The 25,977-nt window shown below is 38.3% G+C and overlaps 1 protein-coding gene across 2 annotated transcripts in view; it reads right to left on the bottom strand.

Annotated features, from left to right (window-relative positions):
• The window catches only part of MOXD1 (monooxygenase DBH like 1), an 84,378-nt gene extending 58,401 nt beyond the window's left edge, over positions 1–25,977 (bottom strand). Inside the window, exons 1-2 of one of the 2 annotated variants that reach the window (XM_074368349.1) lie at positions 25,612–25,977; positions 1,005–1,151 (exon numbers count right to left, since the gene is read on the bottom strand). In XM_074368349.1, coding sequence (XP_074224450.1) covers positions 1,005–1,151; positions 25,612–25,875 — 411 coding nt within the window. In that variant the 5' untranslated portion in view covers positions 25,876–25,977. The remainder of the gene's footprint in view (positions 1–1,004; positions 1,152–25,611) is intronic. The other variant, XM_074368348.1, reaches the window with a different exon arrangement.

The raw sequence follows: 25,977 nt of genomic DNA, 5'->3' as shown, positions 1-25,977 counted from the left end.
TAGGGAAAGTACTGTCAGGTGAAATTGGTTTCCATTTGGCAAATGAGAGAATGCCCAAGGATGGTGGGGCAGTGGGAAGGGTTTGCTGGGGTATAAAGAAATAATTCAGTGCCCCCATACATAAAGGTGTCTTTGCCAGATCTTTGTAATAAGAACTTTGAAAATAAATAATAAAGCAAAAGCTATTCATTTTAAAAGCTATATTCCTTCTTAATAAGTCAAATGACTATAATTATTATTCCAATTAAAGTATAATTGCACTGTATATCACATAAAAAGTGATCCATGTCTTTGCATGTTTTTTTCTTCTTTTTACTCTTTATGCTGAATGTTAACCAAAACTGCTTCAGATTTTTACATTCCCATTTTCAACGCTCTGATTTACCAAATAAAAAAGACAATTTTATTGGTCTACACAAAATGAAATTGATTCAAGACATTCATGGAAACTTTCAAAGTACCAGATGAATTATATATCCTCTAAACACTTAATTTGCATAAGCACAAAGATGTTAGTTTTTACATAATGTCTGACAGTAAGAAATCTTCTATAATATGTCGACAGACAATTTTCATCAGTCTACTATTCATCTTCACTTTAGAAATTTACAAAAATGAATCAGTTACAAATCAGACAAATTATATCCTAATATTCAGTATCATAATTCTCTCTTGTGTAATACAATTTCTTCCAACCTTTATCTATTGTCTGTTTTCAAACTTTACAGAGAAGAAGCTAAAACCTTCTACAGGCAAAATCACACACTCTTTAAACAGCTCTTCAAAATTTTAATTCACACAAAAATTGCTTTTCTTGAAATTTGTAGTCTTAGATTTTTTTTTTTTGTGGCTACTAAAGAGAAATTCAAAAATGTTCCAAAAAAGACTAGGTGACTTTGTTGTCAAAGGTTAATTTTAAATATTTGTTCCTTTTCATTCCATAAAGGGTTTCACAACTGTAAATGTACAATTTGCTCACACATGCCTTCACTAAGACTCCTTACCGTTATACTCTTGTCATTTCCGTCACATGTATGCAGTTCTCTGGTAAATTCAATTATTGTGTGTGTACTATTTTCCATGGCATATTCTAGGTGGTAATCTTGCTGAGCATCTTTTTTCAATTCTCTGTTTGCATTTGTAAAATAATCCTATAGAAAATATGGAAAAGAAAAATGAGGATATCCTAAATTCAAAGTGAAAAGAATTTAGATTAAGAGAAGATATATATGTATATATATCTCCTTAAAAAATTAATTCTGGATTTGTTTATTACAACATTTTGTATTTATAGTCATTTTTTTAATACTTCCCAAGAATTTCCAAGAGGCTAGAGTATCCCAATGAGGGACAGTTCCCTAGAAAACTGGTCCATATTTGAACTTCTGGCCCCTTGGGAAAAAGCAGTATGGATTTATAATATCACAGAGCATCAAAAGAGATGGAATGAATGAACATTTGCGATCACTGGGTATTTTCCCCTCATTCCACAAATGAAAAGAAGAACTTCAACACTGTGAAATGGCTTGCTTCAAAATGAAATAATGAGTTAATGGCAAAACAAGGACCATCTGCAGGGTTGGCACTTTTTCTGCTGTTATGCCTTGTGGTGCTTCCCTTCTGCACACCTAAAAGCAAGGAGACTCATCCTGAGACTATAGGCTGTTTTAGTATGAGCTTTAATGGCATATGTTTATGGAAATGAAATGCAATGGGAAAATATGGAAAGAAATGAAACTAGTTGAATTATAAGGTACTGAAAAACTAGAGACGATTTGTTTTGGTGATTCAGCTATAATTTTTATACAAAGTTTGTTCAGCGGTGTCAGATAGCTTCTGGGAGGCAGACAGATGCAATGGAGAGGGCGCGGGCTTTGAAATCAAATGACTAGGATCTGACCCTCAGCACCACTCCTAAATGCCTTGAAGAATTGTTGAAGTCAAACTCTGAGTTTTTGTTCTAACATTAATAAAACTGAGATAATACATATTTATTTTATGGATTTTGAAAGATAAATAAATGAAATAGTATATGAAAGAAAAAACTGCCAACCAGGATTAGAGCTCATTCAATGCCAAACTCCTTCCCTCTTTTGCAATTATAGTTTGGTTTTTCCACAGAATATTTCTCTGTGCCTTTTACTATTAGCTTTCCATGTTGAGAATTATAAAAAAATCACCTTGTTAATTTTCATCACTTATAGAAGACACAAAATTTGCCGTAATTATACTGGGTTTTCAGTACCCAATAATAATTTTCATAGTGATGTTTTATTTTTGATAAATCATAAAGAGTTGATTTAGAATGTACATGCTGAAACATAATTATAATTACTTTTACTAATGCTAAAATTACATTTGAAAAAATGATTGCACACTTGGCAGAAAAAATACAGTATACAAGGAAGAAAACCTTAAATTGTCTATAATTGTCATACTCAAGTAGATGGCATTTGGCATTTTCATTCCTAGCGCCTTTTTAAGGTAGTTATCAAGCATGTGTAAATTTGACATCCAGGGTACCTGGTCTAGACGTTGTTCAAACCCAGCATCATCGGTGATGCAGAGAGCCTCACTAACCTCTTCCACTCTGGTAACAGCTACACCTGATTGACCACATTCTATGCACCAGTTTAAGCATGTTACATGTATTAACTCATTTAATCTTCATATCAAGTTTCTGAGATAAAACAATTTTCCTATTTCACTGAAGCCCAAAGAGGTTAAGCCTCTCACCCAGGATCACACAGTTGGTAAGTGGAAAAGCCAGTATTGAAACCCCAGACAGTCTGACCTGAGTCTGTGTCTTTCATTGTTCTACATCCCAGTGGTCACTGCTGGAAAAGTATGGGTTAGTTTACATCTTTCTGTCTACAAAAAAATACCTATATTAAGTTTTTTTCACATAAAATATTACTTTTTCTCCTGCTAAAGTTGAGGCTTACCCAAAAAGGTATTCTGAGAACCAGCTGTAATGGTGAAAGCAACCCAAATGAAATATTTGTAGGGTCCTGTGATCGTCCCACTTTTGATCACATGGATTTTCAATATGTAAATGAAATAACAATGCCTGTGGACAATGAGGGATTTAGATTAACTGTGCCTTTACACTAAGCTCACGTTTCATTACATGATTCAAGCAATCACAGTTTTTGCAAACAAAAGGAATACAAAACAAAATGTAATCAGTTCAATGAGTAGAATAATTATCCTAGTCTTGCAAATATGTTTCCAAAACCATTGGTCCTACAAAATATCCAGCTGGCTTGCCAATTTTCCATTCATTCTGTTTCCACTCAACCAAAACCAATTCTTTTCAGCTATTTCACATTTTTCTGGCCTTTCAGATAATTTAACTATGAAAAAAGGGGAGAAACTTCATTCAGGTATTACTGAAAATCCCTTAAGCTCATCTGCCCTGTGTAAACCACTGAGTGTTCAACAATTAGAAAAGACAGCTGCCAATTCTGTCCAAGTTCTGGACTCCTGGAAAAATGTGATTGTCCAAAAGAAGCTAATATCCTCAACTTTCTTGAGGGAAAACATAAATGGGTTTGAATAAAACTAAAATTGAAATGTGAAGTAGCCTGATACCACTGTAATTCCATTATATTTTTTTCATATTTTCCCATTTTTAGGGCTTATTTAGAGACATATCTTCAGATTTGATCATAGTACATCTTCGCCCTTCAAATAGGGTTACTAGTTACATATTTACTTAGCTGGGCCCTTACTTATGCTTGGAAATCCACATGTTAATCTCTTCCTTTCCCCAGGAAACTTCCCAAGACAAATATTCTAAACCTTCTCTTGTAGTGTCTTTGATTTTGGTGTCAGAGAATACCAACATTTTTCTACACTCAGCTTATGACCTTATTTCTCCTTTCATTGAGAGCATTTCAGTTATGATACATGAGAGCTCATGTCTTGCTTTCTTTCTATTCTAAATAACATTACTTAGTAAAATCAAAACAATGTTCAATCTAAAATAAAGAAGGAAAAGAGAAACATAAAACAAGGAGCAGATGGGACAAGCAGAAAACAGATAGATGTAACTGAAATGAAAGAGGAATATTACAATAGATCTTACAGACATTAAAAGGTTAATAAATTTATTGCACACCTTGATATAAATATTGAATAACTTAGATGAGAAAGAGGCAAAGTACTTGAAGGACACCAATCAACAAAATTTAATCAGGAAAACAGATACTCTGAATAGTCCTATAGTCTACCTATGGGTAAAAACCTTCCTACAAAGAAAAGTCAAAGCCAAGGTATTTTTCACTTGGAATTTCACTAAATAGTTAAGGAAGAGGTAATATCAATCCCTCATAAACTCTTCAAGAAGATAAAAGAGGAGAGAACACTTCCTAACTCATTTTTTGATGCCAGCTTCCCCTGACACCAAAATCAAAGACACTATAAAAAAAAATTATAGATCAATATCTCTCATGGGCCTAGATGCAAATTTTCTTTAAAAAATATATAAGCAAATAGAGCCCAGTGATGTTTAAAAAGAGTTATATATTATGACCATGCAGAGTTGGTTTGACATCAGAAAATCAACCAGTGCAATTCCCTATACCAAAGACTAAAAAAGAAAAACCGTGCAATCATCTCAATGAATGCAGACAAGCCATTTCAAACTTTCATTCATGGTAAAATATCTCAGGAAACTAGCAATAGAAGTACTTCTTTTATAAAGGGAGTCTATAAAAACTTAGGGCTAACATCACACTTAATGATGAAAGACTGAATTCTTCCCCACTAAGACTGGGAACAACTAAGCTCTGGGAGAAATGTAAGGATGCCCACACACCCCACTCCCAGAAGGATCCATTGTTGGGTGTCCACTCTGACAGTGTGTCGCTGTTATTCCCACCCTCCAACTATAGTCATCAAAGTTCTGTCCTTGACATCATACTACCCTGCCTTCATATTGTATCCTTTGGTAATCTCATCTATTCCAAGAGTTTCCAATCATCACCTTTATTCAGTATTATATATCCAAAAATCCATTGGATACCTTCACTTGGAAGTCCTACTGTCATTTCAAATGCAACATATCCAAAATTGTATTCACCCTTTATCTATGGGGATTTACATTTCATTATACTGACATTTTCCCAGGCACCCAAATTCAAAACGACAGTCTCCTTTAATTACTCACACCCCCACAGATAGTCCCTGCCTCTATCCATTCCTCCTTTGAAAAGATAACCCACATTTTACTGCTGATCCATTGCAACTTCTCCTGTCTCAGTTAGTTCAGATTCTGTCACTTCATAATTCTGTCATGGTCTTCCTTGAAAATCACTCTCAATGTGTCACTACATCTTATTCAACAGTATAGAGTACAAAGTTCTATAATTTCGATTCAAGTTTCTCTAAAATGTAGCCTAACCTGGTTTACCCGGGTGTCTATCATTAATTTCACCACATGATCTCTACTGTTGCTGTTGATTTACCTTTCCCCTTAAATACTCTGCTTTTGTTGAGCCCTTTGCTTTTGTTCACATTCTTCCCATCTCCCCTGCTCCCTTCACCCCACTGAGAAATCCACTCCACTAATTCCATCCATTGAAACCACTCCATGGAAAAGCTTCCTTCTCTTCAAGACTTATGATTCTATCCCTTTGATCATTCCAACTGGAAATGATCATTCTTTCTCTGAATCCTTATTCCTTTATTTCCATTCCCAGGTAGCATGTAATATATTCTACACAGTGTTATCTTCTCAACTGTGTGGTGATTGCCTAGAAATAAACACCTAATTTAGTTACACCTTTAGAAAAGTTGTTTACATTATAAATGAAGCAAAAAGAGGGGAACAATAGGTTATTTTCCCACATGCTCTCAGTTATATGTACATATGGTAAAGATCTGGCACAGAATGTGTTTAACCAGATGCTAGAATGAGTTTGGGTCTGCATGATCTGCCATGCAGACATCTGGCACTGAAATCTGGGAATGTTGTCATGACCTTTTAGCCCCAAAATGGACATGAATCTTATGAAACTGACATGAGCATTTAGGAAAAAGAGTTTATGTATGAAACAGCTCTTTGAAATCCTTTTAGACTAGGAGGGCATCCCCTACCTATTTTAAAGAAATTTAAAAAAAAAATCTGAGATAGAGAAATGATGTTTTAGAATTTTTCTAATGTTAATTTATATCTTCAGTGCCTAACAGAGGGGTTTGCATATTGCAGAGGTTCATTAAATAAGTGCAATTTTAAAAGAAGCATCCTGTCATTCCTTTTCCTAAATCTAAAGAAGGGGATAATTTTGAAAATAAAAGGTAAGAATCCATGAACCAGCCTCCAATAGTCACATCTTCATGATATAGGAAGAGTTTAACTTGGTGGGAGCAAAATATTCCCAAGTAACATCTTGCTTCTTCCTTCAGCCCGTATTAAGAAAATACATGGACTATAATCAAACACAGGCTTGATGGTATCAATATTTTATAGTAAAAAAAAAATGGCATATTGGCAAATCTTAAAAGCGCAATTAAGTGAGGTAAGAGAGGAAAAGGAAAAAAAAAAAATCTGGGTCTCAAATTACTTGTCATTCAATTATTCCTGCTGGGAAGAAGAAGAGATGGGAAGGAGGGAAGAAAGGAAGAAGGAAGGAGAAAAAGAGAGTCACACAACTACTAACAGAGATAAAGGGGGAAATTGATGGGAATACAATCATTGTCAGAGATTTCAACACCACATAAACATCATTAGACAGATCTTCCAGACAGAAAATAAATAAGGCAACAGAGAAATTAAATGATACAATAGAAAAATTAGATTTGGTGGATATTTTCAGAGCATTACACTCCCCAAAAATAGGATATACATTCTTTTCAAGAGCTGATGATGGAACATTTTCTAGGATTGATCATGTACTTGGGCACAAAAGAAGCCTCAACAATTTTAAGAAGATAGAAATTATCTCAAGCATCTTTACTGACCACAATGCCATGAAACTAGAAATCAACTACAGAGAAACAAAGGAGAAAAAAAGGAAAGCATGGAGATTAAACAACATGCTATTAAAAAACCAATGGGTCAATGATGAAATCAAAGTTGAAATTAAAAAATACCTTGAGACAAATGAAAATGAAAACACAACCACACAAAATTTATGGGACACAGCAAAGGCAGTGCTAAGAGGGAAGTTTATAGCAATACAGGCCTTCCTCAAAAAAAGAAGAACAATCTCAAATAAACAATCTAATCCACCAGCTAAAAGAACTAGAAAAAGAAGAGCAGAAACACCCAAAAGTCAGCAGAAGGAAGGAAATAATAAAGATCAGGGAGGAAATAAATAAAATAGAGATTAAAAAAAAAAAATAGAAAAAATCAATCAAACCAAAAGCTGGTGTGTTGAAAGAGTAAATAAAATCGACAAACCTCTGGCCAAACTCACAAAAAAGAAAAAAAGAGAGAGCACAAATAAGCAAAATAAGAAAGGAAAATAGAGAAATTACAACAAATAACATAGACATACAGAATATCATACAAGAATATTATGAAAAACTATATGGAACCAAAATGGATAACCTAGAGGAGATGGACAAGTTTCTGGAAACATACAGTCCACAAAGACTGAATCAAGAAGAAACTGACCACTTGAACAAACCGATCACTAGAAATGAAATCAAATTAGCAATAAAAAACCTCCCTACAAATAAAAGTCCAGAATCGGAAGGCTTCATCAAGGAATTCTACCAAACATACTAAGAAGAACTCATACCAGTCCTTCTCAAACTCTTCCAGAAGATTGAAAAGGAGGGAATACTCCTAAACTCATTCTATGAAGCCACCATCACCCTGCTACCAAAACCAGGCAAAGACACCACCAAAAAACAGAATTACAGACTAATATCACTGATGAACATAGATGCAAAAATCCTTACCAAAATACTAGCAAATAGAATCCAACAGCACATAAAAAAGATTATACATCATGATCAAGTGGGGTTAATCCCAGGGACACAAGGATGGTTCAACATACTCAAATCAATCAATGTAATATATCACATCAATAAGAGAAAGGACAAAAACGACATGATCATCTCAATAGATGCAGAAAAAGCTTTTGATAAAATTCAACACCCATTTATGATAAAAACTCTCACCAAAGTGGGTATAGAGGGAACAAATCTCAACATAATAAAAGCTAAATATGACAAACTTACAGCCAGCATAGTACTCAAAGGTGAAAAACTCAAAAGCTTCCCACTAAAATCTGGGACAAAACAAGGCTGCCCACTATCACTACTCCTATTCAACATAGTCTTGGAAGTCCTAGCCACAACAGTCAGGCAAGAGAGAGAAATAAAAGGGATCCAAACTGGAAAAGAAGAGGCAAAAGTGTCACTATGTGCAGATGACATGATACTACATATAGAAAAGCCTAAAAGGTCCACACAAAAACTACTAGAAATAATCAAAGAATTCAGCAAGGTAGCAGGCTACAAGATTAACGTTCAAAAATCAATTGCATTTCTTTACGCTAATGATGAATCAACAGAAAAAGAAAGTAAAGAAACAATCCTCTTTAAAATAGCACCCAAAGTAATAAAATACCTAGGAATAAATCTAACCAAGGAGGTGAAAGACTTATACATTGAAAACTATAAAACACTGATTAAGGAAATTAAAGAAGACTTAAAAAAATGGAAAGATATCCCATGCTCCTGGATTGGAAGAATCAATATTGTTAAAATGGTCATACTGCCCAACGCAATCTACAGATTTAATGCAATCCCTATCAAATTACCCAGGACATATTTCACAGAACTAGAAAAAATCATAATGAAATTTATATGGAACCACAAAAGACCTAGAATTGCCAAAGCATTACTGAAGAAAAAGAAAGAGGCTGGAGGAATAACTCTCCCAGACTTCAGACAATACTACAGAGCTACAGTAATCAAGACAGTATGGTATTGGTACAAAAACAAACATATGAACCAATGGAACAGAATCGAGGGCCCAGAAATGAACCCACAAACTTTTGGTCAACTAATTTTCGACAAAGGAGGCAAGAATATACAATGTAATAAAGACAGTCTCTTCAGCAAATGGTGTTGTGAAAACTGGACAACAGCATGTAGAGCAATGAAGCTCAAAAACTCCCTCACACCATACACAAAAATAAACTCAAAATGTATCAAAGACTTAACATAAGACAGGATACAATAAACCTCCTAGAAGAAAATATAGGCAAAACATTATCTGACATACATCTCAAAAATGTTCTCCTAGAACAATCTACTCAAGCAATAGAAATAAAAGCAAGAATAAACAAATGGGACTTAATGAAACTTATAAGCTTCTGCACAGCAAAGGAAACCATAAGTAAGACAAAAAGACAACCTACGGAATGGGAGAAAATTTTTGCAAATGAAACCAAGAAAGGCTTGATCTCCAGAATATATAAGCAGCTCATATGACTTAACAAGAGAAAAACAAACAACCCAATCCAAAAATGGGCAGAAGACCTAAACAAGCAATTCTCCAAAGAAGAAATACAAATGATCAATAGGCACAAGAAAAAATGCTCAATATCACTAATTATCAGAGAAATGCAAATCAAAACTACAATGAGGTATCACCTCACACCAGTCAGAATGGCCATCATTCAAAAGTCCACAAATGACAAATGCTGGACAGGCTGTGGAGAAAATGGAACCCTCCTACACTGCTGGTGGGAATGCAGTTTGGTGCAGCCACTGTGGAAAACAGTATGGAGATTCCTCAAAAGACTAGGAATAGACTTACCATATGACCCAGGAATCCCACTCCTGGGCATATATCCAGAAGGAACCCTACTTCAAAAAGACACCTGCACCCCAATATTCATAGCAGCACTATCTACAATAGCCAAGACATGGAAACAGCCTTAATGTCCATCAACAGATGACTGGATAAAGAAGAGGTGGTATATTTATACAATGGAATACTATTCAGCCATAAAAACTGACAACATAACACCATTTGCAGCAACATGGATGTTCCTGGAGAATGTCATTCTAAGTGAAGTAAGCCAGAAAGAGAAACAAAAATACCTTATGAGATTGCTCATATGTGGAACCTAAATAAAAAAATTTAAAATACAAAACAGAAACAGACTCATAGACATAGAATACAAACTTGTGGTTGCCAGGGGGACGGGGGGTGGGAAGGGACAGACTGGGATTTCAAAATGTAGAATAGATAAACAAGATTGTACTGTGTAGCACAGGGAAATATATACAGGATCTTGTGGTGGCTCACAACAAAACAGAATGTGACAATGAATATATGTATGTTCATGTATAACTGAAAAATTGTACTCTACACTGGAACTTGACACAACATTGTAAAATGACTGTAACTCAATAAAAAAATGTTAAAAAAAAAAAAAAAGAGAGTCACTCAGAGAACAATCTTGAGAATCCATCATTCAGCCTGGTTAAGCCTAAAAAAATACACCTGATTAGTTTTAGGGTTTCCGACAGTTTGACAAAGGGATACATGTTATTCAAGTGAATAATTAAATGGAATATTTATTTTGTCATCATCATCCACTAGGGGAAAAAATGGAGAATGATACTGACAGTAAAACATTTACCAGTTAAGAATTTGAATACTGATAACAACATTGAGAAATTTATTTCCCAAGACCACACTGTATTGTACTTACTAGATATTTAAGGAAATTTTCCAGATCATTTTTAGTATCTGATTTGCACCTTTAGAATTAGAACCAAATGGTGCCCCTCACTCCCACTCCCCATCCCATGTAGCCATGGAGCCAGACGGAGCTTCACTGGACATCCACGGTGAAGGCCCTTCCTCAGCCGCCTTGCTATAGCACTTGATATTCCAGGACTTTTAAAATAAAAATAGGAATATTGATCACAATGCATTCTCACTGTCATGGCCTGATTATAAAAATAACAGCCATTATAAAAATCCAATAATATGATGCATCTTATAAATATATTGCATAAATTATAACAGGAAATATTGATAAATAAAAGTAGGCTCCAATTAAGTATCATTAAAAACAGACCTTATGAAGGCAAGGGGGTTGAGGAGCACTCAGAGAATCATGATTCTGTAAAGATTCTGTAAGAGTTTAAGAATAAAAATACGTACCCCCCCTAAATATATATACCTCCCACCCAGATGAACCTCATTCAACATGACCTCAATGAACATGGCTGGGTAAAAATTTAAGAAAATAGGCCGCATCTTGGTCACTGATAGTCCACTGCCTCTCTTGGCATGCCCAAGATGAATTCTACTGGTCTAAAGTCAAAAGCAAAATGCCACCAATGGCATCAAAACATCAGATTAAATAAAAATTTTAAAAGAATAAAAATATGTAGATGTTTTAATTATGTAAATATAAAAGCCGATATGCTGAAATCACTCTTCTCTGTGCTTATTCATTTTTAATGTTCTGTAAAGTAAAATGTGCAATAATATTTCCCAAGATAAATGGCTTTATGTGGACATCGATCATATTCTAACTCAGATAACTGCATCAAGACTATCAGTGACCAAGATGCGGCCTTCAATGAGAATTATCACTGAGGTCTTATTTTTTGTTTCTGTTGTGATTTACTATATTAATCATGTATTAACCTTGTTTGTATCTTTTAAAGATAAAATATTAGCCGTTAGCCTTGACAATCTGAGTTGATGATTAGACTCTGGCAATAAAATTAATCTGCAGTTGTGTCATAAAAACATTACTTCTGAAACATATTTTTCCTTTGGAACATGTTATGCTTTGAAAAAAAAAATGATCAAGTATATTACTGAGGTTTCGAAATGCTGTGTAGTAAGTCAGCACCGGCAGAAGTTGGCATTAGTATTTAGCATGACAGCCAGAGTACTTAATTGCCACCTTCAAACTAAGATAACATACCAAAAACACTAGCTTTGATAATCTACAGGATTGCTACGACCTCTTGTTAAAAAACGTAAGTACACAGATGGTAAACTGGTTCTCACTCGTTGTCAGTCTTTTTCTCTCTTGAATAAAATCTCTGCAACAGAGAAGCGCTCTTCCTGGTGCTGTGTTAAACAGGATGAAGTGAAAACTCTTCTGGGTGTAATAAAAGATGTGAATAACCTCCGGTCCTGCCTGAGAACTGAGTGTAAGCACAGCTGCATGGGGGACCTTGAGAAAAATGTTACCATCTGTCATCATTTTCTTCAACAGGTGCTTGTAGTTTTTCTTCTTTTTCTAAATCTCAAAAGCCTTGTTTCAAACATTTCTGTTTGTCATATCAATTTCTATAAGTGTTATGATGGTCTAATAATATTGATAGTATAAAAATAGATTTTTTGTGTGTCTAAGAGAATCTTTGATCCCCAAAAACCGTAAAACTGTATAAGCAAACTATATAATCTTCAGATTTCAGTATAAGCTGATTTTAACAAGTTATTTCTTCACTAATCTTAGAAATTTGAGAGGAATGTCAAAACAGAAGGGGCATGTCTCTAGAAACCACTTCAGATAAAACTGAAACTCCCTAGGTCTAATAAGGGATCTGTCAAATAGCTACCAGAATGCCAAAATATGAACCCTGTTAGCTTGCAGTGCGGGATCCCCCTGAACAATCTGTTTGCCCTTTAAGTGACACCTTCTGAAAATACACATCCCAAATCTTCTCCCACAGCCAATCATCTCATTTTGGTTTTCGTGTAATTTAATAATTTGCTATAATTATAGAATTATCAGATACAGTGCAAGATTAAAACTTTGACTGGATCTCTAACAATAAACTTCAATGGAAAAAAAAAAAACAATTTCAGATCTTACCATTGAAATAAGATGCTATTTTACTTCATCCTATTCCATCATCGTAATTTTTCCAAAATTTTAGGTGACTTCTCTTAACTCTCCATGACCAGCTTATGCAAGGAATAAATTCGGGGGAGAAAGCTCCTTCCTGTCTTCCTCCTTCCCGCCTTCCTCCTTCCCTTCTTCCTCTCCTTTCTTCCAAAACATATTTTATTGCCTGGCTACTATTTCTCTCAGCCCCTGTTGTAGGGCTGAGAACACGTGATTATAAGTATAGTAGACAAAATCCTTATTATAATGAAACTGATAGTTTAGTTGCAGGATAAGCAAAGAATTTTTAAAATTTAAATAATAATATAACCAAAACTATTTCAATAATAAGTGCTTATAGAAGAACAAAACAGAGATCTAGAGAGGGATTAGAAAGCCTTTAGATTGAGGGATCAGAAAAGTCACCACTTACTTTGAGAAATAAACTACAATTTGGAGCCAGCCATGAAAAGCATGCAGGAAGTAAATCCAGGGGCTGCAGCTATTAGAAAGGACCTAAAGGAGGTGGACTGGGTCGGGGAAGGTTTATCCAGTTTGGTGAGGCAAATAAAAGCCAGTATGACTGAACTGTAGTGCCCAGAACAGATACATAAGGTCAACAGGGGTCAGATGAGGCCCCAGATGTTTTGATACCTCATAGGTCAGTGTAGGGAGTTCAAATTCAACACTAAGCATGTAGAGAAGTCATTTGAGTTTTACGCAGAAAGTGCCATATTCTGGTCGACATGACGTGTGTGTGTGTGTGTGTGTGTGTGTGTGTGTGTGTGTGTGTGTGTGTGTGTGTTACTGTGGCCACCGTGTAGAGAATAAGGAGAAGAAAGAAGAAAAGCCATGATCAGAAGACAGGAGTCACGCTTGAGTGGTGGCAGTAAAAGTGAAGGGATGTAGGTGGGGTTTAGATTTAGTTTGAAGGAAGAATCAACAGAACCTGAAGATGGGTTTTATAGAGAGAGAAAAAGGAGAAGAAATAAGGATGACCTGTCACCTCACGTCAGTCAGAATGGCTATCATTCAAAAGTCCACAAATGACAAATGCTGGACAGGCTGTGGAGAAAATGGAACCCTCCTACACTGCTGGTGGGAATGCAGTTTGGTGCAGCCACTGTGGAAAACAGTATGGAGATTCCTCAAAAGACTAGGAATAGACTTACCATATGACCCAGGAATCCCACTCCTGGGCATATATCCAGAAGGAACCCTACTTCAAAAAGACACCTGCACCCCAATATTCATAGCAGCACTATCTACAATAGCCAAGACATGGAAACAGCCTTAATGTCCATCAACAGATGACTGGATAAAGAAGAGGTGGTATATTTATACAATGGAATACTACTCAGCCATAGAAACCGACAACACCATTTGCAGCAACATGGATGTTCCTAGAGAATGTCATTCTAAGTAAAGTAAGCCAGAAAGAGAAAGAAAAATACCATATGAGATTGCTCATATGTGGAATCTAAAAAAAAAAAACAAAAAACGTAAGTACAAAACGGAAACAGACTCATGGACATAGAATGCAAACTTGTGGTTGACAAGGGGGCAGGGAGGTGGGAAGGAACAGAATGGGATTTCAAAATGTAGAATAGATAACAAGATTATACTGTATAGCACAGGGAAATATATACAGGATCTTGTGGTAGCTCACAGTGAAAAAAATGTGACAATGAATATATATGTATGTTCATGTATAACTGAAAAATTGTACTCTACACTGGAATTTGACACAACATTGTAAAATGACTGTAACTCAATAAAAAATGTTAGGAAAAAAGACACATGAAAACATAAAAAAAAAAAAATAAGGATGACCTGCAATTTTTGACTGGAGCTCCCGGGAGGTGCCATTGCCTGAGACAGGGAAGGCTGGGGAAGAAGAGGTTGAGGGCAAATGAGGTTCAGTTTGAGATGCCCACCTGGACCTCCAGGTGGGAAGGTCAGGAAGCAGAGGATATGCAGACCATTCTTTGATCAAAATAATGCATCAGCCAAGTTTCAGGAACTCATCGACTTTACCTTCAGCCTTAATCCTGAGGCCCTCTAATTCTTTTGAGTATCTACAAGCACAAAATATTTTGTTCTTTTTTCCTTATATTTTTAGGTTTCAAAACTAACATGTTTTCACTATGTATCATTAATATATGTTCACTAATATAATTAAAATATACTGAAATATATCATAGGGAAAGAAATGAAATACCCTCATAACTATTGTAATGACTCAGTGGACATCCACAGAGACCGGAGAACTTCTTGAGGTAGGTTAAAAAAAAACAACACAGCTTCACAGTTGCTAATGTCCTCCCTCTTATTAATTTCTTGAGTAACCTTAAAGCCAGAATGTGGAGTAAATTTATTTTCAGCATCACACTCAAGGGTACCTAATCCTAGCTTCTACCAAAGGAGGATTTCTCTCAAAAATATTTTTAAGACAGTATTCAGTATCTCCAGTGACAAAGTTCATGAGCTGAAAACCTCACAAGGCAGCTCATTCAATTTTAATACTGTTGATGGTCAGAAATGTATTTCTTACACTAACCTAAAATCTTCTACCTTAAATGTATATTAATTGGGTCTTTTTTCTTCCTTCAGGAGTCTAGTAGGTAGCATCTAATCCGTATTTCTTGAGGAAGATGGTCCACTATTTCAAAGACAATGAGCATGTCTTTTCTAATTGTTTTTCCTCCAACCAAACATTGCCAGCAGTTTCCCATTACTTAGGTACTCCAATTTCCAGAGATTTCAACCTTCTTTAGAATGTTCCAGTTCACTCACACATTCTTTGAAAATGTTATTCTAGAAGGTATCTCCTGGTATGGTTAGCCTGGTGCAGAATATAATGTCAGGATTCCTTCACTTGATGTAGGCCTAGAGTTCATAGCTAATATTGCATCTGTGTGCTCAGCGAGCACTTCTTTTGAGCTTAAAATGAACTAAAATTTAGATCTTTTTCTTCTAATTAAGTCCAATTTCACACATATTTGGACAGATGCAACTAATTATTTAACCAAGTGTCTAACTTTATTTGTATTCTCAGTGAATTTTTAACCTTTAGTTTCCTTTATTTCAATATATCACTATCTTTTGAGTCTTTATTCCATAGACGAATGTAGTCAGTGTGTCATCAGCATGTTTTGGGTATGGATGTTTAAATATTTATGATACCTCATTCAACTTTATTAGTCCATCTTCTACAAGGACATCATAAGAGACCTGCTAGTTACCTTAGGATCATTCAGGCACACCTTTATTTATTTATTACCCCAGCCACAGGTCCAGCAAAATCAAATGCAAAAGAAAATGCAGTCTTGACAAGATAATCTGTGTCTATTGAAACCATGTTGATCTCTAGTCACAAGCCAATTGGTCAAAGCGAAGCATTCACAAAACAATTGCTTAAAGTTTGTCCTTGAATGTTCTCAAAAACTGCTATCAATCTCCCCATCTATTCCTTTAGTAGATATTTTTTCTCCCAAGTTGAAAATCTGGGACATTTGTCTCAATGTAATCTTCTGACAGTTCTGCTATTTTACTAAGTGATTGACTCATAATAATAATATCTTGGATTTATTGAGTACTTTCAAAGTGCCACATTCTCTAAGAGCTTTACATGCCTGTTTCATTTAATCCTCACAAAACCCCATGCATTAGATATCCCAATTCCCTTCTTCGTAAAGGGAACTATCACTTTAATGAGGTTAAGGAGATTGCCAAGGGCCACACAGTGAATAAGTAGCAACCAGTGCTGGATTCACACCAGCACTCCTTGCTTTAGCTGCCCAGCAGTTACTCAGCAGGTGTTTCTTGAGGACCCACCAGGCACATAGACTATTTCCTGGTCCCTCAGGAAGATGAGGCAGCTCTGACATAGTCATAAGCTTATAGATGTTCCATCCCTACCCTATTAAAACACGAATTATCCACCATGCTTTCTACTTTTCCTCCTCTTCCCTGCTGTAATGAGAGCTTTAGGGCATTTCACTGCTTATTAGTAACCTTGGAAAACGAAGGAGGGAAGGGAAAGAATATCTATTTACATAACTGGAAAGATGCTTTGGAATTTTTCCAAATACAAAGGGAGTCCATTTTGTTATTATTAATTCTAATAAAAGATTTTAGAGCAGAACATGCCTCTTGGCTTAAATACAGGCTGAGAATTATCTGGGACTTTCATTTTTTAGTATTCCTTTAGTGCCCTGTGGCCATATATAACCTATGAATTTCAGACTCCATGTGGGCAGACATTTCTGTTTCTTAGAAATACAGCAGGTAATGCCAACTGACAAAAGGTGTATAGGAATGGCAGAGGGCTGTGAGGAGGAGGGAGATCTCTGGCTCAGCATGTTTTAAAATCCACCACGACCCATGGTTCTTCCACTGCCACTCCTGTGTCAGCATGTAACTTTGAGAAGATACTTAGAATTATCACCAAATGTGTTAAACCCATCTCAGAAGTGTTTCAATTCTAGAAAACCCACTTTTTCTATTTTACAAAATAACTTTAAATATCTAAGCATATGCTAGCCCTGGCTTCAGACATCACTCCAAATTGCTTTGTCAGGAATCCTGCTTTGCATCCCCATGCTCAGGACCTAGAATCTTCCAAACTTCTAGAGGTGGACAACAAAGGAGTCACCTGATTTCTATCAAAGGCCTGACCACAAAAGGTGAGTCGTCCCTGAACTTGTCTGCACATTAGAATCAATTAAGAAACTTTAACATACATTAATGTCTGTGTCCACCCCTCAGAGACTGTGATTTGATTGATACGGGGAAGGGAGGGTATTTGTCTGGACTGGAATTTTTAAAAGATGCCCAAGTGATTCTAAATGCACAGACAAATTTGGGAAATTCCAATGTAGGGAGTCTCTTTCTCAGTTCTCAGTCCTCTGCCAGCACCACCTGTTCACCCCTGGACTACAGTCTGCCTCAGCGTGGATCATCCTGGCCCTGTCCAAAGGGATGTGGATGGCCAAAGTACCAGGAGGCCTTGCTTCTGTGTGGTTTCATCTGCCATGAGTTTTCTTGTATGAGTGAGTTTCTGTGCATGAAGTTTTGCAGGGGGGAAAAATGGTAGCATTTAGTTATATCTAAGAAACTGAGATTTCAAAGTTTTCATTTAAAAAGGGCCTGAAAGATGGAAATCTTCCCCAGATGCATGTGGTTTTGTTGATCTGGGTTCTCAAAGTCCTTTAGCTCTCTCATATTATTGAAGATGAGAAAGAACACAGCGTATGAGGAAAACAATCACACCTAGTATTAAGAAAGAAACTTCACCAAGTCTCCAGATCAAAGCTAGGACTCTGGTTAAAAAAAAAAAAAATAGAAGGACTCTGGTTGAGCTCACTAAACATCTGTGTAACAATGCCACAGAAGTAGCAGAGAGAGCTCCTGTGGTTCAGACACATTTGAAAAAACATTAATTATATTTCCTCCAGGTAGGCAGTCTCCTATACTCAAGGTCTACTGAGTCCTTTGATGCCCATGCCAGATAATCTTCTTCATAGTATATAATATTTTGAATTAAACACTATGGTTAATCTTAAAAGACAATCTTTAAAACTTGGGACACTTGTTTTCCTTCATGCTTTGGTTATAAGCATCCTAACCTGAAATAGCCAACACAGTTGCTCCTTATCACATCACCATATTTTAATTCTCTGCACAGCACTTAACACACTTTCTGGTATTTTTCTCGCTTATTTATTTGTTTACCCTCTCTCAGCAAAATGTGAGCTCCACGGTACCACTGATTTCTTCTCACTCAGTGCCACGCCCTCAGCATCTAGAACTAGTCAATAAACAGTCCATAAATATTGGCTGAAGGAATAAATGAACATTCCAACATTCCCTGCCTATCAGTGAGCCCTGCAATAGTCATATGAAAGTCACAAAGAGGTCCCAGGCTTTGTGGCCTGGAGCCTCGAGTTTATACGTCTACAAAATGGGAGAAAGAAGATACTGACTTCATAGGGTTCTTGTGAGAACAACATGAGATTACACACTTTTAGGACTTATCATAATGTGTGGTGTATAGTAAGAACTCGGGGAATGAAAAACCACACCACAAAAACATATACCTGCGACATTTACAGTGCAACAAAAGTAGTAAGGGAAATCATACGATTTTATTGTATCAATCTGTTTAAAAATGTATTTCATTAAAGCAGTCTCTCACTACGGAGGAAGAAAACTGAATGTTTTTATGTAAGCTACCAGTTGCTTGCAGGAGAAGAAAGAACACCAAACCAGGACTGAGAGGAAATGAATCCAGGCTATGATCTGTATGGCCTCCAACAAGCCATTCAATAGGTACCTCAGGCTCAGTTTCTTGACTGTAAAATTGGGGTGGGGGTGGTTTAGGAAACTGAGGGGAATCGGCTCAAGTCTGAGCTCTTAACAGCAGCAAGAAAATACACAAAACATCAATATTTAATTTGTAAAAGCAAAAAATGTTTAAAAAAGATTTTCTCCTAATTTTTTTTTTTGGCTACGTAGGATGAATATGAAAGACCTCAATAGTAAATCAGGTTTACTACACACATTATTTGCACAGCACTCAGATATATAATCCCATTTTTACAGTTAACAAAAAATGATACATTTGAAATTATTTTCATTTTTTCTGAATTCTCTGCTTATGTGCTGTGCTATATGCTGTCCTTACTGCCCTTATGAGAAAGCTTTTTCTTTTCTTTTTTTTTTTTTTGATCAATCCTTGAATTTAGTAAGTTAAAAAGACGTAGATTGAGAAGAAGTTTCCTGGAGAAATATTTCTATTCAAAAGTTCTGTACTAATTATTTTTCAAAAGTTAACAATAAACAGCACCATGAGGCATCCATATGCAGGGTTTTTTTTTTTTTTTTACATATGGATCAAACATTTCCAGAAACATGATGCTATATAATGAATTCATTCCTTTTGCCAGCAACTTTATTTCAATAGGGCTCTATTACAAATGATGAATCAATAAACCATCATTAACTTTGAAGTGGACTCTTGCCTCTCCATGCAAGAATCCAGAGATACAGCGTTGGTCGCCTGAAGCCTTGAACTTTGATGGTCAATTCAGGTGCGTTGTTCTCTTTGCTCTTAGGTCTGCCTGTTTCCTCAGGCTGGCTTTTTACAAAACCATCTGCTCTGCCAGGGAGAACACACAGCTGAAGAGTAGCGTGGTGCCTTCGTGTTCATGGTCAAGCTTAGCCTAGTACATGTGTATTTATTACTAATACACAAAGCACGAAGCTTGGAGAGGTCCCCTCGTCATCTGGAAATTGCCAGGGGGGAGGGGAGCATAATTTGAAGATTTATAAATATCTCTTAACAAAGCCCCAGCTGAGCCATGTCAGGGTTGCACACTCTCTTTGCCTTTCCTTTACAGCTTTTCAATTTGCTTTCCAAACATTTCTTTGTTGCCGTTGGCTGGGGTGCACTTAAAAGAAGCACATCCTTAACCACAAAGAATGCTCACTGTTTTCTGTGATTTCACATCACAGCACAATTTCCAAGCACTTCCTCAGCAAGCAGCCCAGCAGCAATTACCCTGCTGCTGAGGACTTACTTCTCATCACAGAAAGGTTTCAGTTGTAGAGACAGCCAACAAGCAAGGCAGTAACAAATGATGACATATGTTTCAGCCTCCATTCACCAGCGATTTACACCCCCAAAGGAAGAGGGAATCATTTTTTGTGCAAATTCAACAGGCATATCTGACAATGCTGCCCTCTTCTCTAACTTGCACAAACTGGGTATTCATCAAGCCGGATTACTTCCTTCAAATGGGGACTCACAGTTGCTAAGTGGCTTGGTGGGGGTGGGATTGCTCTGTGTCAAAAAGGGGCAAAGTACAAGGAAAGGACACAAATCCATCAGGGAAGTGAGACGTGAGTTAACCCATTGAGACAATATAGTTAGGTTCTCAAAAGCCAAGGCAAAAGGCAAGACTGCTTCTCACCCCGACCCCTGGCAATTTGGTGTAAGGCAGAATCAAAGCTAACCTCAGCAGCATCCCAGGGGTAATGTGTCCCCAGCCGTGAGCCACTCCAGAGCAAAGTATCCAATAGATGACACTGAGACTGGCTTCACTTAGCAACCACAATATTTTTTTTTCCCATTTTGATCGCACCTGGTTATAGACCATCTGAAGACATATCTCTATACAGGGTCAGAGGGTTACTAAACGAGCAGGGCAAATTTCCACAATACCTCACCTCTGTGTCTAGTTTTAAGGGTGTCCAAGCAAGGAAACCACAATCCGATTTTACACTCCACAAGCCTACAAGCAAACGTCTCACTGCCCCCTGGAGGTAGTCTCATCAGGTCCAACCCTGAATTAGTGATTAGGGAACCACTGAAAAATATGAGGTTGTGGAGGTTTAAAACTCCTTTTCTGGGGAGGGGGTGGACGGAGTGTGCATTGGGGGACTAGCTGTTCACTAACTCCTTGTGAGTGATGTGTGTGTGTGTGTGTGTGTGTGTGTGTGTCTGTGTGTGTGTGTGAGAGAGAGAGAGAAAAAGGAAAGATGGTGAATAAGTAAACACTTGCCTCCCAATCTCAACAGTGTCAAGAGAGTGGATGCATGTAGACAGGTACTCAAAGTGGTGGCAGAAGGGAGACTGGCAAGTCAGTGAGGATGGGTGTTGTAGCATGGATTTTCCAAAGATGGTCATAAGACAGGAGGAAAGGGGGCAGGGCACAACCATTAAAGGAATGACACGGCAGATTCAACTCCTAACAGACCTTGAGGCCCAAGACGGTGGGAGAGTTGACCTTCGGTAGACCTTGAGTTCATTATACGCTCATTGTAATATATTAGCATGCTAAGTAGCACTCCCACAGGTGCCACAACAGTTCTGAGGATAACCATAAAAGGTCAAAAAGAGGGCGGTGGACCAATTCCTGGGAATCCCAGCCCCTTCCCCAAAGTAGATGGAATAATTCCCCTACTTGTCAGCATATGAAGTTACCAGGCCCATAAAAACTAAAAATCCCCCACCTCATGGTCACTCTCTGGCCTTCTGAGATGACCTACATTCTGCCTATGGAGTGGGCATCTCTGAATAAATCTGCTTTTACTCAACTATGGCTTGCTCTTGAATTGTTTCCTGCACAAAGCCAAGGACCCTCACTGGGCAGGGCATGTCCCAGGGACTCACCTAAGACCTGGGACATGACCATCTTCTCACATCCCATTTTCCTGTGTTGGCCACACTGATGTATTCTATTCCCATGTGACCTCCTCATACTGTGAAGTTGAAATGGAGTCTGTGTTCCCTCTCGAATCCAGTGGGGCTGGGACTGCAGCAGGAGACACAGCCCATGACACTGAGGCTAAATTCTAAAGGGTTGTACAGTTCCCACCTGGGCCCCTTGGGATGTTCCCTCTTGGGACCCAGCTACTGTGCTGTGAGGAAGCCGAGCCGCTACATGGAGAGGGCTCGTTCCAACCGCAGCACGGGCAGAGGTCCAGTCAACAGCCAATAGCCAACATCAACTGCTAGTCAGACAAACGAGTGAAGAGAGCCTCCAGATGACTCCAACCACTCACCTTGGAGCAGAGACCTAGCACCACTAAGCCTGCTCAGCTGCAGCTTTGTGAGCAACGTAAGTGTTGTCACTGTGTTAAGCCACTAAGTTTTGGGGTGGTTCATTACACAAGGATAGATAACCAGAAGAAGGGGTGAGGTTCCCTCTGACACTGGACATTTCCGGGCACAGAATAAGCCTGGCCTGAAGAGAAATGGGAACTGCCTCTCTGCTTTTCATGGGTTTTCATAATTCTTTATTAACTTTAACTTTTTCCCTCTTGGTCCCACATTAAGCTGCCCATGGGATATACCTCAGCTGAAATCGTCTGTGTCTATGTGCACTACATGGTGCTTTGTACCAATGCCAACTGGGGCTGCTATTTAGTAATCAGGAGATTTTATTTACATACACACACGCAATCTAAAAATTGGTCTACTTTCCAAAAAACAAACAGAAGATCTGGCAATACTTGATTTGCATCCCCACGGAACAGTAATTCACATGCAGAAACTCTGGTTTCCTCAATCCCCTCAGCTCTGCGGCTTGATATCCTGCCCGACCCACTCAAGCCTTGCCACTATTCTACATCTGCTGCCTGACCCCTTCGGGCATTTGGGTTTGTGACATCTATTTAGCCAACAATTCTCTACCTGGCTGGTTGGGATTTACTCTTATATAGTTATCCAGGTGTTAACATCATATTGAAAACCAGAGTTTAAGATCATCAGAAAAATAAAAGAGAGAAAAATAATAGAATGTAAAAAAAATCTAAAGGTCAATTTTTCAAAATTAAATAAGGATGAAATAAAATATATGGAAAATAGCCACGAGGGGAGGTAACCAGGATGTCAACTTAGATTGTTGTCACACAGCCTGATGCTATCCAATATGGTGTCCCAGAAGCCAGTGCTTTTTGCTGGATTGTTTCATGCACAGTTTGTTCTCACTGGGAGTAAATTACACAAAATTCAATGTCTACTAATGGAATCACATACACTGTGTTTAAGAACGCTCTCTACTTTTTGATAGAGTTGCTAAGGATGAAGTTACTGTATAAAGAATCTCAGATTTATACTTTTCAGGGAGAAGATTCAATTTCAAGTGTTGGAAAATTGAATCACCCAGACTGGATGATCCAGCTGGAACTGATTTATTTCTTTTTATTTTCAGTGTTTGGGGTCTTTCATTTTATTAAAGAGTTCTTTAATAAAATTTCTTTCTACTTAACTGATAAGCATAATTTTTTATTGTCTACTATATGTCCTAAAATGAGTGGGATGTCTAAGGAAATGGAATAGTAAAAGATGTCAGTCAACTAGGAAAATGATTATCCTTTATCTATGAAAATAAGGATTTTATTTCTTTAGAAATAAAAATAGAATTGAAAGTCCTAATTCGCGCTGATTAAATATATTAGTAGTGTCCATTTCTAAGGCTTATCTCATAGTGATAAGTGTTTACTAATTAAGAAATGTTCTGTGGCTGGAAACCAATCTAAAGAGCACTTAATTGATTTTGTATGCGATCTTTATGAAGAACCACCAGCAGCAAGAAAACGCTGCAGTTTAACAACTCTGTGCTTGTGGTGTGCCCATTATAGCATGCTGAAACAGATTTCTACTCTTAGCCTTTCATTTGATATCAAATTGGATGGGCTTTCTAGAAATGCTATTCTTTCAGTGAAAACAATATCAAGTATACATGCTCTGTTTTATGGTATCACCAGAGTAAGCTTTTCCATGCTCCCTTCAATAAAATATGGAAGGATAGTTAAGGGGCATATGACCCTCCCCATCCTGAACAAACCAACAACAACAACAACAACAACAACAACAACAAAAGACTTGTCTCAAATAGGTATTTAAATAATTCAAATTCTTGGTTTATAAATTTAATGTCTGATATGCTGCAACAGAAAAAAATTTCTACATCAATGATTTCAAAAGAGTGTAATCCTCATAAAACTTTATTTTATCGGAGTTGCAGCATTCTTATCTTGGGAGGAAAGGATTCGTTTATGAAAAATTAGACAGCGGAACGGCTTTAAAGTTTTTATTGCTGTCATTTTGTTTATCTAGCCAGAGTTAATAGCTCAATGCCAGAATTAGGGTCCAAAATTAATGGCATCTCAGTCAGAATGCTGTGGAAATCAAACTTAGAAGAGGAAAATAAAATGACTAAGAAATGCTCTTCGAAATCCACCGAGTACCTCGATTTTAATATCGTCAAAGCCTTAACACAATGCCAACACAACTAATTTGCATCTGGATCAAGAGACTTTTGGCAAAGGGCAGTATTTTGGGATGAACTTTGATAAGTAACAGTGTATTCACCACGATGTTATGAAATGGTGGAGAAGTGTCCAAATGTTGATCAAGATCAAATAAGCAAAGATGTCCAGAAAACCTAACTACCTAATCCTTCTAGTCATCTCACAATCCTTTTTTATTTTTTCTTATTCACAAAACGTCTATAAACAGACAATGTCTGTACTCGGGCTCTTTCAAAGTAAATCGGCAGCTGTCAAATTAATTTTGTTAGCTATTAAAGTAAGTGAAAAGTTTTGCCACTTAATAGGGGGTTTTGCCTGCGGACTGAGGAAACCAGAGTTTTTGCGGCTTTCTAATGGCTCTGGGAATAGCAAAGTTCCTAAGGATTCTTGGGGACGTTTCCATTCATTTCTCGGACGAGGTAACTGACCCAGCCGGAGGCTCCAGAATAGCCGCCATGTGGGGACTTCCGAGATCCCGGACCCCAGACAGCAAGACAGCAGATGCTAAAGCTCTCTGGTCCCTTGAACCTTGAGCGCTGACTCGTTAGGTCCCCAAAGCCGGGTCCCTCTCCTTTCCCATCAGGGAAAAAGTAGGGGTACGTGGCAGGTGTGTACATGGGGGATGTATTAAGTGGGGCGCTGGGGACGGGACAGGGTTCGGAGACGGAGAGCTGTCTGGGGTCACCGTGCTCAGCTTCCCCGGGCGAAACCTCGGAGCCGGGAGGCGAGCTGGGGAGCCCAGCCGCGGGCGCCTTAGGCTCTGGGGGTGCAGGAGCTGACGGCGAAGGGGGTGCCTGGCTGGGGCTGCCGGGTGTGGCGCTGCGGGGGGCGGCAGCGTATAGCCTCACCCGGAGAGGAAACGGGTTGGCCTGGGGGCGCCACGCAGCCCTGCCTGACCGGGGTCGGGACGGGCGGGGCCCTGAGGGGAGGCTCCGGGAGGGGACGCGCTTACCTGGAGGTAGGGCCGCCCGTGGGCCACCCCGCCCACGACGATGTCGGCCGCAGCCATGGCCCCGGTGGGCGAGAAGCCGAAGCCCACGTAGCCGGCCGTGTGCACCTCGAGGCGGAAGGCGAGCCGGCCGCCCCGCGGGCCCCAGCTCAGCCAGTACTTGCCCTCCGAGTCCAGGAGGGTGCGGTGGGGGAAAGGTTGCCCCGAGCCCCCCTCCGCCGCTCTGGGGAGCAGCCCCCAGAGCAGGAGCAGCTGCCAGCCGCACATCCTCGGGTGCGTCCTGCCCGCCGGCACCTGGGCTCCCGCCGACTGGAGCGCTGAGGGCGCACGCGGAGCCGCGGCCGCAAGCGGGAGGCCTGGGACCGCCCC

Source organism: Camelus bactrianus, chromosome 8 (genome assembly GCF_048773025.1).
Source record: "Camelus bactrianus isolate YW-2024 breed Bactrian camel chromosome 8, ASM4877302v1, whole genome shotgun sequence".
Taxonomy (NCBI): Eukaryota; Metazoa; Chordata; class Mammalia; order Artiodactyla; family Camelidae; genus Camelus; species Camelus bactrianus.
The sequence above is the reverse complement of the archived record's forward strand: the minus strand, read 5'-3'. Positions and strand labels throughout refer to the sequence as shown.